This window comes from Salmo trutta, chromosome 3 (assembly GCF_901001165.1).
Source record: "Salmo trutta chromosome 3, fSalTru1.1, whole genome shotgun sequence".
NCBI classification, from domain to species: Eukaryota; Metazoa; Chordata; class Actinopteri; order Salmoniformes; family Salmonidae; genus Salmo; species Salmo trutta.
Window position 1 is genome coordinate 13829798 of NC_042959.1, and position 12668 is coordinate 13842465.

Below are 12668 nucleotides of genomic sequence, written 5' to 3' on the forward strand. Positions count from 1 at the left end.
ATAGTTAGCTGGTGTGAGTTACCACCACATACTCCCACATAAAAAAATACTACATGTTTACTATAGAATACTACAGTACTTAATATAGTGAACTGTAGTATACTGTAGAATACTATAGGCCTACCACAATTAACTCAATTTTGAGTTGCACCCCCTTTTGCGCCCAGAACAGCCTCAATTCGTCGGGGCATAGAGTCTACAAAGTGTCAAAAGCATTCCACAGGGATGTTGGCCCATGTTGTCTCCAATGCTTCCCACAGTTGTGTCAAGTTGGCAGGATGTCCTTTGGGTGGTGGAGCATATTTGATACAGTACACACAGGAAACTGTTGAACGTAAACCCTGCAGCGTTGCAGTTTTTGGCACGCTCAAACCTGTGCGCCTGGCACTTACTACCATACCCCGTTCAAAGGCACTTAAATATTGTGTCTTGTCCATTCACCCTCTGAATAGCACACATACCCAATCCATATATCAGTTTTCTCAAGGCATAAAAAGTATTCTTTATACTGTCTTAACAAGTCACATCAATAAGGGATCATAGCTTTTACCTGGATTAACCTGGTCAGTCTATTTCATGGAAAGAGCAGGTGTTCCTAATTCTTTGTCCACTCAGTGTAGGTCTGAATAATAATGCTGTCCCTCATTATCCTTAGATGGCTTCCTATTTGCGGAGGACCTTCTGGCTCATGCACAGTTCCACTCCTTCTCATTGGATGACGTGGAGAGAGTTGTGGCCACCAATGAGAAGCAGCGATTCAAGCTCTGCCTCGCCCTGAGGACGGGCAGCTGCAGATCCGAGCCAATCAGTGCACTCACTACTTTTGGCCAGAGCTCAGCACACTTAGGGTCAAGAGTTGTGCACTATAGAGAATAGGGTGCCATTTCGGACGCATCCCTAGGTGGAGCATGACGGGGTCATGAACGGGCTGAAAACTGCCAGGGCTAGTGTCAGTAGTGTCAGTCCGTCCGTCCGATCTGGACCTGAACGTGGTTCTTGACTTTGCCACTTCAGCATGCTTTTGTGGCACAGTCGATGCCACACAGGGCTACGGGCCAGAAGGTTGAGGGTTCACCAACCACCACAGACTAGCTCACTCTCCCTGCCTGTTTCATTACACTACAATCAGAGCCGGCTGCATACAATGATCAGCTAGGGGTAATCAGATTTTCCACCAAGAAGTTTCTGTGCCAATGCACCACACAACCAATAAACAAAGATGCCGACTTCAGGCACTTCAATATCATGGTATTCAGTTTCAACACCTCAGTAACTAGACAATGGAAATCTGGACAAACAGAAAATACATCCCTCCCTACCTTGTAGACTTACCCAGTATCGAAGGCTTTTCTTGACTATCTCTGAATGTCATTACACTTTTTGGTATTTTGTTACAGATGTCTCTTTCCATTAATCAATTGGCTGATGCACAGTTTGGATTGATTGATTGATTTTGTCCGGGGGAAAAAAAACATACATACACTAAGATGACCGGGATTGCACAATAAAGTTGTGGACTTATTTCCATTGTGGTCCCTATTTTTTTACATAAATACATAAACAATTACATAGAGACGAAAAAATACTCAACCTCCAGATGAGTATGATGGGGTTTTAAGTACAATTCTTACAAGTTTGTTTGGCTGGTAGTTTATTCTTTAGATGTTTGTGGCTGCTGGTGAACCATGATGTGCAGGCATAATCAAGTGACACTGGACTGGTGCACTTGCCAGAGTCTTTAGGGTGTCTGTAGCTAGGTTTCCATTCAGTTGGCGACAGATTTTCATGTGAATATTGTGGTAAACTGTGGGGTGTTGGGTTGAGCTGCAGAGATTGACACAGAGACAGGGAGGCTTTAGTCCGCAAAAACTACTTTACTAAGACAGAAAATAAACAAAGAAAATCACTGAGGTTTGGCTCGGTCCTTCTTCTCTCCTTTCGCTTGGTGCCGGTCTCTCCCCATTCTCCCATGCGGTGTGCCACCGTGCTCCTTTTATTTGGCCTCCACGGCTGGTTGGCACTTTCCTCTAATTAACTCCACTTAGAGCTGTCGGGGTGCCCAGCTCCCGTATTCCCAGCAGAGGGAGCCAATGTCGCCTCACGTACCTCCCCTCTATTACCATTCCCGGGGTAGATCTCCTGGGATACCACACCCCCCCTTAGCCCTGACTGGGAGGGAGGCATGCTCAGGGCTAGGTTTGCATCCCTCCTGGATAGGGCGTCTGTATTGCCGTGCTGGGCCCCCGACCTGTGGATGACAGGGAATCGCTGTAAGGACAGGAACCAGCGGGTGACACGGTCATTCGTGTCCTTACCTCTTGCCATCCACACAAGGGGGGCGTGGTCAGTGATCAGGGTGAACTTCCTCCCGAGGAGGTAATACTTGAGGGTGTCCAGTGCCCACTTCACGGCGAGGCACTCCTTCTCGACAAACGAGTATTTCTTCTCCCTCGGGAGGAGCTTCCTGCTGACATACATGATAGGGTGCTCCTCGCCTTCCTGCTCTTGGGACAAAACGGCCCCTACCCCTGTGTCAGACATGCCTGTCTGGACCAGGAGGTTTTTTGAGAAGTCCGGGGTGACGAGTACCGGGTGCGAACATAGCGCATCCTTCAGGGCCTGGAACGCCGCCTCTGTGTCCTCCGTCCATCGCACCGTCTGGGGTAGTTATGCCTTTGTTAAGTCTGTGAGGGGAGTAGCTATTGCGGCAAGTTAGGTACAAATCTACTGTGGTACCCTGCTAACCCCAGGAATGACTTCACCTGCCTCTTGGTTTGGGGGACCGGCCATCCCCTAATGGGAGCGATTTTTTTTTTCTTGGGGTTTCACATTTCCCCTCCCAATCTGATAGCCCTGGTACTCCACATTGGCATAGCCCAGCTTGCACTTGAGGGGGTTCGCGGTCAGACCTGCATCCCTTAGCGCATCAACCACGGCCTGTAACCTACCCAGATGTGACTCCCAACTGTCACTGTGCACAATTATGTCATCCAAATAAGGACGCGGTCCATGAGTCACTGAAAGGTCGCTGGTGCCCCGTGGAGCCCGAAAGGCAGAACCCGGTAGTGGTATAGCCCCCCGGGGTGGAGAAGGCAGTCTTCTCCCGGGAGGCCGCTGCCAGTGGCACCTGCCAGTACCTCTTCGTCAGGTCCAAGGTGCTGACGTATCTCGCCATCCCCAAGTGGTCAATCAGTTCGTCCATTCGGGGCATGGGGTAGGCATCAAACTTACTGACCTCATTCAGGCCCCGGAAGTCATTACAGAAGCGGGCGGTTCCGTCCGGTAACGGAACCAGCACTATGGGGCTAGACCACTCACTGTGTGACTCCTCCAGTACCCCCATTTCTAGCATTGTCGTCACTTCCCGCTGGACCACCACCCTCCGGGCTTGTGGTATCCGGTATGGCCGTTTACTCACTTTTTCTCCTTGCGGGTGTGGATATGATGTTCCACGAGATCCGTGCGCCCCGGCCACTCTGAGAATTCTGCTGGACCAAATCTCTGAGCTCTTGTCGTTGGGTCGGGCTGAGGTCTTCCCCCATTGCAACTTCAACCGAGGGCAGGCCCTGCTGTGGCCGGGTCCACGTTATGCACAGCGCCTCGCTTGCGTACCATTTCTTCACTAAGTTCACATGGTAAAGCTAGAGGGGTTTTCTCCGCCCCGGTTGGCGGACCTTATAATTGACGTCACCGACCTGCTCAACGATGTCGTAGGGCCCATGCCACATAACCAGGAATTTACTCTCTGTTGTAGGGATCAGCACCAAGACCTCACCTGGTTGGAACTCTCCTCGTTGGGCCCCCCGGTTGTAGACACGCTCCTGGGCACGTTGCGCCTGGGCCATGTGCTCTCTCACTACTGGCCAAATCGCCGTCATTCTCTTCCTCATCTCCACATGTTCTACTACGCTGCGAAGGGGGGTCTGCTGTTCTTCCCAGACCTCCTTGGCAAGGTCCAGCAGCCCGCGGGGCCGACAGCCATACAGGAGCTAAAAGGGGGAGAACCCCGTGGATGCTTGGGGTACCTCGCGCACTGAAAACATCAGGTGGGGCAGCAGCTGGTCCCAGTTCCTCCCGTCTCTCTCGATGACCTTCTTCAGCATCTGTTTTAGGGTCTTATTGAAGCGTTCCACCATCCCGTCCGTTTGTGGATGGTACACACTGGTCCTCACCTGTTTTATTCGTAACAGATTGCAGACATCTTTCATCACACGAGACATGAACGCGGTGCCCTGGTCCATCAGGATTTCCCGCAGAATACCCACCTGGCTAAATAAATGGAAGAGCTCCCGTGCAATACCTTTTGCTGCCACGGTGCGTAGCGGGATTGCCTCAGGATACTGGGTGGCGTAATCCACGATTACCAGGATGTATTCGTGTCCCCTCGTGGTCTTCACCAACGGACCCACCAGATCCATTGCCACCCGCTCGAATGGCACTCCTATAATGGGCAAGGGAACCAAAGGTGTCAGAGTGTGCGCAACTGGTCGAAGGAAGTCAAGTGCAGGAGAGCAGAGATGAGTGAACAGGCACACTTTATTCAGGCAGAGGAAAACAGCCGGACGCAACTGCATCACAACACTCCGGCCCAAGGAAAAAAGCCATAGTGCACAAATTACACAAATAGGTACAAATAACAAAACCATGGGTTACAACAATACCCGGCGCAAAACCAGCCTGTAGCGTCACACACGTAACGAACGTTTCGATAATGTAGCCTCGGTGCTGTGATCTGGCAACTACAGCAGGTGTCATCCACGGCACGATTGACTCCGGGCCATTGGAACCTGTTCCCGATCCGCTCCCTGGTTTTCTCCATCCCCAGGTGTGCCCCAAGCCGGTGGGTGTGGGCAAGCTGCAACACGGTCCTAACATACTGGCTGGGTATGAGTAACAAGTCTTTTGTCTCCCCATTATGCTTTACTACCTGATACAATAAATTCTGCTTGATTGCGAAGTGGGGGTAGCGCCAATCACTTACCCCAGGTAACAGTACGCCATCCACCGCAATCACCTGGCCCCTAGCGTTCTGGAGATTGGGGTTTTCCAACTGGGCCGTCCCGAACTACCCGTGAGGATTCCCTTGTCGGGAATCTGCTGCCGGAGTCCAGCAGAGCGCTGGTGTCAATGCCATCGATTCGTATAGGAACCATCGGAGGGGCCATCTCGGTGTGCATCCAACAGGAGGTGACGTAACTCGCCATCCGGGTTACCCCAGAGCTGAGTGATGTGGAGAGCATGGCCTCCTCCCGGCTGGGACAGCTCCACGCACTCAAAACAGCGTCTCTGATCTGGGTCCAACAGCCGCCGACGTCGTCGGTTTGGGTCACCCTCCCGCTTCACAGCCTCGGCTAGTTGGGGGTTCTGCATCCTCTGGGGGTTCTGCATGCTCACCGTCTTCTTCATCTCGTAGGGCAGGGCCCGAAGGTATTTATCCAGGACGAGCTTGTCGAGCATCGGGAGGGATGGTACTTCCGTCAGTAGCCAGCCCTTGGTCAGGTGCACCAGGTCGCTCATCTGAGCACGGGGGGGAAAGGGTGGGGTCAAAGACACAGTCGTGGACCAGTTGTGCACGGCGTGCGAGATTGAACCCACTCAGTATCTCCCGTTTGAGTCCCTCATAATTCGCGGCCTGGTCAGTGTTCAAATCAAAGTAGGCCTTCTGGGCCTTCCCAGAGAGGTAGGGTGCCAACAGGTTGGCCCACTTGGGCTTGGGCCATCCTTCCCTCTATGCGTCCTCTCGAAGGTGCACAAATACGACTCCACGTCATCTTCCTCCCTTAACTGAACCAGGAACTGATTCGGGCCAGATTCCTGAGCCCTCCCAACCTTCAACTGGGCTACCTCCGCTACCAGTCTGCGGTTTTGTTGGTGCTGCTCCTCCAGTGCTCGCTCCTGGAGAGCCTGTTGCTTCTGCTGGCTGAGGATGAACTGAGCCACCAGCTCCTCCATGGTAATCTCCGTACGCTCGACCCCACGGCAACCAAAGCTACTGAGATGCCCGCATTCTCCACCATATGTGGTAAACCGTGGGGTGTTGGGTTGAGCGTGCCGAGATTGACGCAAAAACTACTTTACCAAGACAGAAAATAAACAAACCAAAGAAAATCACTTGGCTCAGTCCTTCTTCTCTCCTTTCGCTTGGTGTCGGTCTCTCCCCGTTCTCCCTCGTGGTGTGCCACCGTGCTCCTTTTATTTGGCCTCCACGGCTGGTTGGCACTTTCCTCTAATTACCTCCACTTACACGGAACCCAAACCGGCTGCGCACGTGTGCCATCGTGTGCTTTCATGCATAAATGTATTTTGTACCCCTACACCAAACGCGATCATAACACGCAGGTTAAAGTATAAAAACATACTCTGAACCAATGACATTAATTTGGGGACTGGTCGAAAAGCATTAAACATGTATGGCAATTTAGCTAGTTAGCTTGCTAGCTAATTTGTCCTATTTAGCTAGCTTGATGTTGCTAGCTAATTTGTCCTGGGATATAAACATTGAGTTATTTTACCTGAAATGCACAAGATCCTCTACTCTGACAATTAATCCACACATAAAACGGTCAACCGAATCGTTTCTAGTCATCTCTCCTCCTTCCAGGCTTTTTCATCTTTAAACTTATATGGTGATTGGCATCTACACTTTCATATTATTATCACGACAACCGGCAAAACATTATGTCTTTCAATCACCCACGTGGGTATAACCAATGAGGAGATGGCACGTGGGTACCTGCTTCTACAAACCAATGAGGAGATGGGAGAGGCAGGACTTGCAGCGCGATCTGCGTCAGAATAACGCGTGCGAGCAGTGTGGTGTGCAATAATTGAATAACAGATTCCTAAATTTATTTTGCAGAGTATTAGAGTTGTCTGTGTCGGGGTGCCCAAAAACACTACCCTCCCGTGTCCCCCCACAAAACACACTACCCTCCCAAAAGAAAAAAGAAAAGGTTGGCAACCCTCCCGTGTTTTGGACCACCCCTCACCCCAGTCCGATCTGTCCCTTAGCACTGTGAAATTATTTGTTGCCCAAATAAGGAGGGATTTCTGGGAAGGCTTAATAGCCTACTCCAAGCTTTACAAGCATGCTCAATGAATGATTTCTTAAAGTGCTTTTAGTCCTGGAATATGCTTAATCTGGGTCTGGGAAACTTGCCATAGAGCCTCTCATAGATGGGCTTCCTTTGATGTCTGAATCCTCCCTTTGCTCCAGGCATGAGGAGAGACTGTGACCTGGCCATATTCCCTGACGTCCCCAAAGCCTTGTCTGATAACTTAAAGTATCAGAGTGCTGTCATTGTCTAAATGCATAAGTATTTTTCTTTATGTGTTTGTTTTTTGTGCAGAGGGTATCCAGTTCTTCTGGCTGGAGAATGGAGTATTGCTTACACATGGGGATACTGAGGGGGAAACTACTTCCCCGCCCTAAAACTAAAACCCACACGTGAGTACCTCGCACATGACACACACTCACGAAGGGGAGGTGGGAGATGGGATGGATAGAGGGGAGATGGGATGGATAGAGGGGAGATGGGATGGATAGAGAGGCAAGTGAATATTTACAAATGATAGAAATCATCTGTTTCAGCGAGTATTCTGCCACTGGAGTAGGTGAAGGGGCTTATCTGCACTTCGGAGGTAAAAGACATGGCTGAATTTGTCATCAGACAGCTGTCGATTTCCAGTTCTGTCTAGACTGTTTCCATGGAAACCGATACTGTTCGGAACCAGAACCCGAAGACTGAATGAAGACTATGATTCTGAAAACACCCTCAACAACAACAGCTCTATTACCATACAGGCCACAGTACAGGCACAGAGACTGACGGGTGTTCCTGATAACACTGTCACATGACTGGAAGACACAAAAGGATGCTATCTATCAGATGGGAAGCAGAAGGCACAAGCTGTGGTTTTGTCAACGGACAGTCTCAACTGTTCCACAGAGATAGGAAAACACACACACACACTCCGCATGCCTTCCTGTGGCTTCCTGTGCATTTAGCAACATTTCAGGAAACTGCCACCATACTCGAGGACATTCAACCATCAAGCCAAATGCCTCATCTGGACAATAAAACAACTCAACTTTTTTATGTATGTCAATAAACATATTTAATTCTGGATTTCAGAATTGACAATTCATTACATTGTTAATCATTTTCTATAACTTTCTATTCATGGGTCACCTCTTCCTTGATTTATTGAATTGTCAACTGCATGTCTGTTAGGATCCCAACGTGGACTGGTTGTCATTTCTCTTCAAGGCTGCTGCAGCAGCACCCTAAAACACTCAAACTGTCCACTGGTGCATCTGCTGTATGTATGTATGTATAGATTGCTCCTTGGGCTATAGCTGCTGTATATTACTGGGTGAGGGTGTCACAGAGCCTCGTGGCCCCCCGTCAGCTTGTGGAAGAGATCTTCGTTGAGTGTGTCACTCTGCTCGCGGTTGCGTGTCGACATGAAGATGTAGCCTCCAATGAACTCATGGACGATCTTACAGTCAGCCGTCACACAACTGAACGCTATGTTCACGTTCCCATCGAACTCTATGGCCATCTGAGGGTTAGTAAAACACACACACACGCACACACGCACACACACACACACACGACGAGCAAAGCTAAATGACCAGGAAAAAGGGATACAGAGTTCAGTGTGTATTTGGCGATGCAGTTTACTAAAGGAGATTCTGTGCAGAAAAATGTGAACATTTTGATTGTTTGATTGACGGGTCAGATCACCTGTCGTATGTCCCAGTTGACGTTCCACTGCCTCATGTTGTTGTAGCGCCAGGTCTTGACCACTTCTCCCACCCCCAGGTCGATACGGATCAGACGGTTGGGGGCGATGCCCAGCACCTCGTCCTTCCTGCTGCCCTTAAACCTGAACGGGTCAGAGACCATCCATTAGACTCAACTTTACCACAACTTATCCTTAGACCAGCCACTAGACTCAACTTCACCACAACTTATCCTTAGACCAGCTACTAGACTCAACTTTACCACAACTTATCCTTAGACCAGCTACTAGACTCAACTTCACCACAACTTATCCTTAGACCAGCCACTAGACTCAACTTTACCACAACAACTTATCCTTAGACCAGCTACTAGACTCAACTTCACCACAACTTATCCTTAGACCAGCTACTAGACTCAACTTTACCACAACAACTTATCCTTAGACCAGCCACTAGACTCAACTTCACCACAACTTATCCTTAGACCAGCTACTAGACTCAACTTCACCACAACTTATCCTTAGACCAGCCACTAGACTCAACTTTACCACAACAACTTATCCTTAGACCAGCTACTAGACTCAACTTCACCACAACTTATCCTTAGTCCAGCTACTAGACTCAACTTTACCACAACTTATCCTTAGACCAGCTACTAGACTCAACTTCACCACAACTTATCCTTAGACCAGCCACTAGACTCAACTTTACCACAACAACTTATCCTTAGACCAGCCACTAGACTCAACTTCACAACTTATCCTTAGACCAGCTACTAGACTCAACTTTACAACAACAACTTATCCTTAGACCAGCCACTAGACTCAACTTCACCACAACAACTTATCCTTAGCCAGCCATTAGACGCTCACTAATCTTTGGTGATAGACTGTTAATAACATAAATGTAAATTGTGGTAACTGCCCAGCTAGTGCACTCAAGATTTGTTTCTAGGTACTGAGAATAGCCTTGCTGTGAAACGTGTGATACACTGGGTTGCCAGATCCTCCTTACCTCACCACCACCAAGGAGATACCAAAGTCAGGCAGGGCCTGTCAGATCCTCCTTACCTCACCACCACCAAGGAGATACCAAAGTCAAGCAGGGCCTGTCAGATCCTCCTTACCTCACCACCACCAAGGAGATACCAAAGTCAAGCAGGGCCTGTCAGATCCTCCTTACCTCACCACCACAAGGAGATACCAAAGTCAAGCAGGGCCTGTCAGATCCTCCTTACCTCACCACCACCAAGGAGATACCAAAAGTCAAGCAGGGGCCCTGTCAGATCCTCCTTAACCTCACCACCACCAAGGAGATACCAAAGTCAGGCAGGGCCTGTCAGATCCTCCTTACCTCACCACCACCAAGGAGATACCAAAGTCAAGCAGGGCCTGTCAGATCCTCCTTACCTCACCACCCACCAAGGAGATACCAAAGTCAGGCAGGGCCCTGTCAGATCCTCCTTACCTCACCACCACAAGGAGATACCAAAGTCAAGCAGGGCCTGTCAGATCCTCCTTACCCTCACCACCACCAAGGAGATACCAAAGTCAGGCAGGGCCTGCCAGATCCTCCTACCTCACCACCACCAAGGAGATACCAAAGTCAAGCAGGGCCTGTCAGATCCTCCTTACCTCACCACCAACCAAGGAGATACCCAAAGTCAAGCAAGGGCCTGTCAGATCCTCCTTACCTCACCACCACCAAGGAGATACCAAGTCAAGCAGGGCCTGTCAGATCCTCCTTACCTCACCACCACCAAGGAGATACCAAAGTGCAAGCAGGGCCTGTCAGATCCTCCTACCTCACCACCACCAAGGAGATACCCAAGTCAACGCAGGGCCTGTCAGATCCTCCTTACCTCACCACCACCAAGGAGATACCAAAGTCAAGCAGGGCCTGTCAGATCCTCCTTACCTCACCACCACCACAGGAGGATACCAAAGTCAAGCAGGGCCTGTCAGATCCTCCTTACCTCACCACCACCAAGGAGATACCAAAGTCAAGCAGGGCCTGCCAGATCCTCCTTACCTCACCACCACCAAGGAGATACCAAAGTCAAGCAGGGCCTGTCACACCACCACCAAGGAGATACCAAAGTCAAGCAGGGCCTGTCAGATCCTCCTTACCTCACCACCACCAAGGAGATACCAAAGTCAAGCAGGGCCTGTCAGATCCTCCTTACCTCACCACCACCAAGGAGATACCAAAGTCAAGCAGGGCCTGTCAGATCCTCCTTACCTCACCACCACCAAGGAGATACCAAAGTCAAGCAGGGCCTGTCAGATCCTCCTTACCTCACCACCACCAAGGAGATACCAAAGTCAGGCAGGGCCTGTCAGATCCTCCTTACCTCACCACCACCAAGGAGATACCAAAGTCAGGCAGGGCCTGTCAGATCCTCCTTACCTCACCACCACCAAGGAGATACCAAAGTCAAGCAGGGCCTGCCAGATCCTCCTTACCTCACCACCACCAAGGAGATACAAAGTCAGGCAGGGGCCTGCCAGATCCTACTTACCTTACCACTCACACCACCAAGGAGATAACAAAGTCAAGCAGGGCCTGTCAGATCCCTCCTTACCTCACCACCACCAAGGAGATACCAAAGTCAGGCAGGGCCTGTCAGATCCTCCTTACCTCACCACCACCAAGGAGATACCAAAGTCAGGCAGGGCCTGCCAGATCTGGAGGAAGCGGAGGAGGGCGTCGGTCAGGGAGAGCTGAGCCACGTTCTGATATGCCTCCAGGATACGAGGGGTCAACTGGGCATGGTCAGAGAGAGAGAGAGGGTCATGGTTATATTATGTGGGGTTAGAAGGAGATAAAATGGTCTCTAAAGTGACTCAACTGTGTTGGATAACTGCCAAAATAAAGCACACACTTGAGTAAATGAGGGTTCTGGCAGCTCTGTTGTGGAGTGTCATTTTCCTGGCATGGGTTAGGTTCTCTCATCCCCTTAGCTTAGAGGGTCAGGTAAACGCCAATACATACACAGCCATTCTGAGTGATCACCTTCAACCTATGGTAAATCATTTCTATTCAGGATGACAATACCCCCATCCTCAGGGCACGAGTGGTCAAAGGATGGTTTGATGAGCATGAAAATGATGTAAACCATACGCCATGGCTGTCCCAGTCATCAGATCTCAACCCAATTGAGCACTTAGGGGAGATTCTGGAGCGGCGCCTGAGACAGCGTTTTCCACCACCATCAACACAACACTAAATTATGACATTTCTGGTGGAAGAATGGTGTCACATCCCTCCAATAGAGTTCCAGACACTTGAAGAATCTATGCCAAGGTGCATTGAAGCTGTTCTGGCTCAACGCCCCATTAAGACCCTTCATGTTGGTGTTTCCGGTTCATTTGGCAGTTTACCTGTAGTCATGATGTAGTTCATCAGGGATTTATCATTAGGTACATGAGAGGGTGTTTCAGGTTGATGATGAGGGATGTCATCTCTACTTGGTACCTGTTGGGCCTTGTACTTCTTGCTGTAAGCGTGGGAGACCAGGCTGTGTGGTGTTGATGCTCATGCTGTCATCGGTGTGTGTGTGTTGGGGTTGGTCTGCTGGCATGGCCAGGAAGGATCGGATGCTCTGGACCTCGCTCTGGAATAAGCTGTCTGCCAGACTCTTCCCTTTAGAGGGCCAGACGACATGCTGCCATCCAACTGGAATACTGCTCCTCCTGGGAGGGAGGGAGGGAAAGAGAAAGAGAAAGAGAGAGAGAGAGAGAGGAGAGAGACTACAGTTATGGCAAGATCTTGGACCTTATCGTGGATCTTATCTACACTTTCAACAAATATTGTAAGAAATGTAGTACTCGTATCGGCAGTGTGTGTGTGTGTGTTGTGTGTGTGTGTGTGTGTGTGTGTGTGTGTTTGTGTGTGTGTTGTGTGTTTGGTGTGTGTG

At 49.9% G+C, this 12668-nt stretch overlaps 1 protein-coding gene and 1 long non-coding RNA gene across 2 annotated transcripts in view; both read right to left on the reverse strand.

The window, feature by feature from the left end:
- Positions 1-8092: 8092 nt before the first annotated feature.
- The window catches only part of LOC115164100 (fermitin family homolog 3), a 10093-nt gene continuing 5517 nt past the window's right edge, over positions 8093-12668 (reverse strand). Inside the window, exons 7-9 of the mRNA XM_029716231.1 lie at positions 11390-11514; positions 8751-8892; positions 8093-8565 (exon numbers count right to left, since the gene is read on the reverse strand). Coding sequence (XP_029572091.1) covers positions 8386-8565; positions 8751-8892; positions 11390-11514 — 447 coding nt within the window. The 3' untranslated portion in view covers positions 8093-8385. The remainder of the gene's footprint in view (positions 8566-8750; positions 8893-11389; positions 11515-12668) is intronic.
- On the reverse strand, positions 9170-9934 carry LOC115168651 (uncharacterized). Its single transcript, XR_003870719.1, has 2 exons — positions 9820-9934; positions 9170-9763 (listed from the first exon to the last, which is right to left on the reverse strand). It is a non-coding gene; the product is annotated as an uncharacterized LOC115168651 (long non-coding RNA).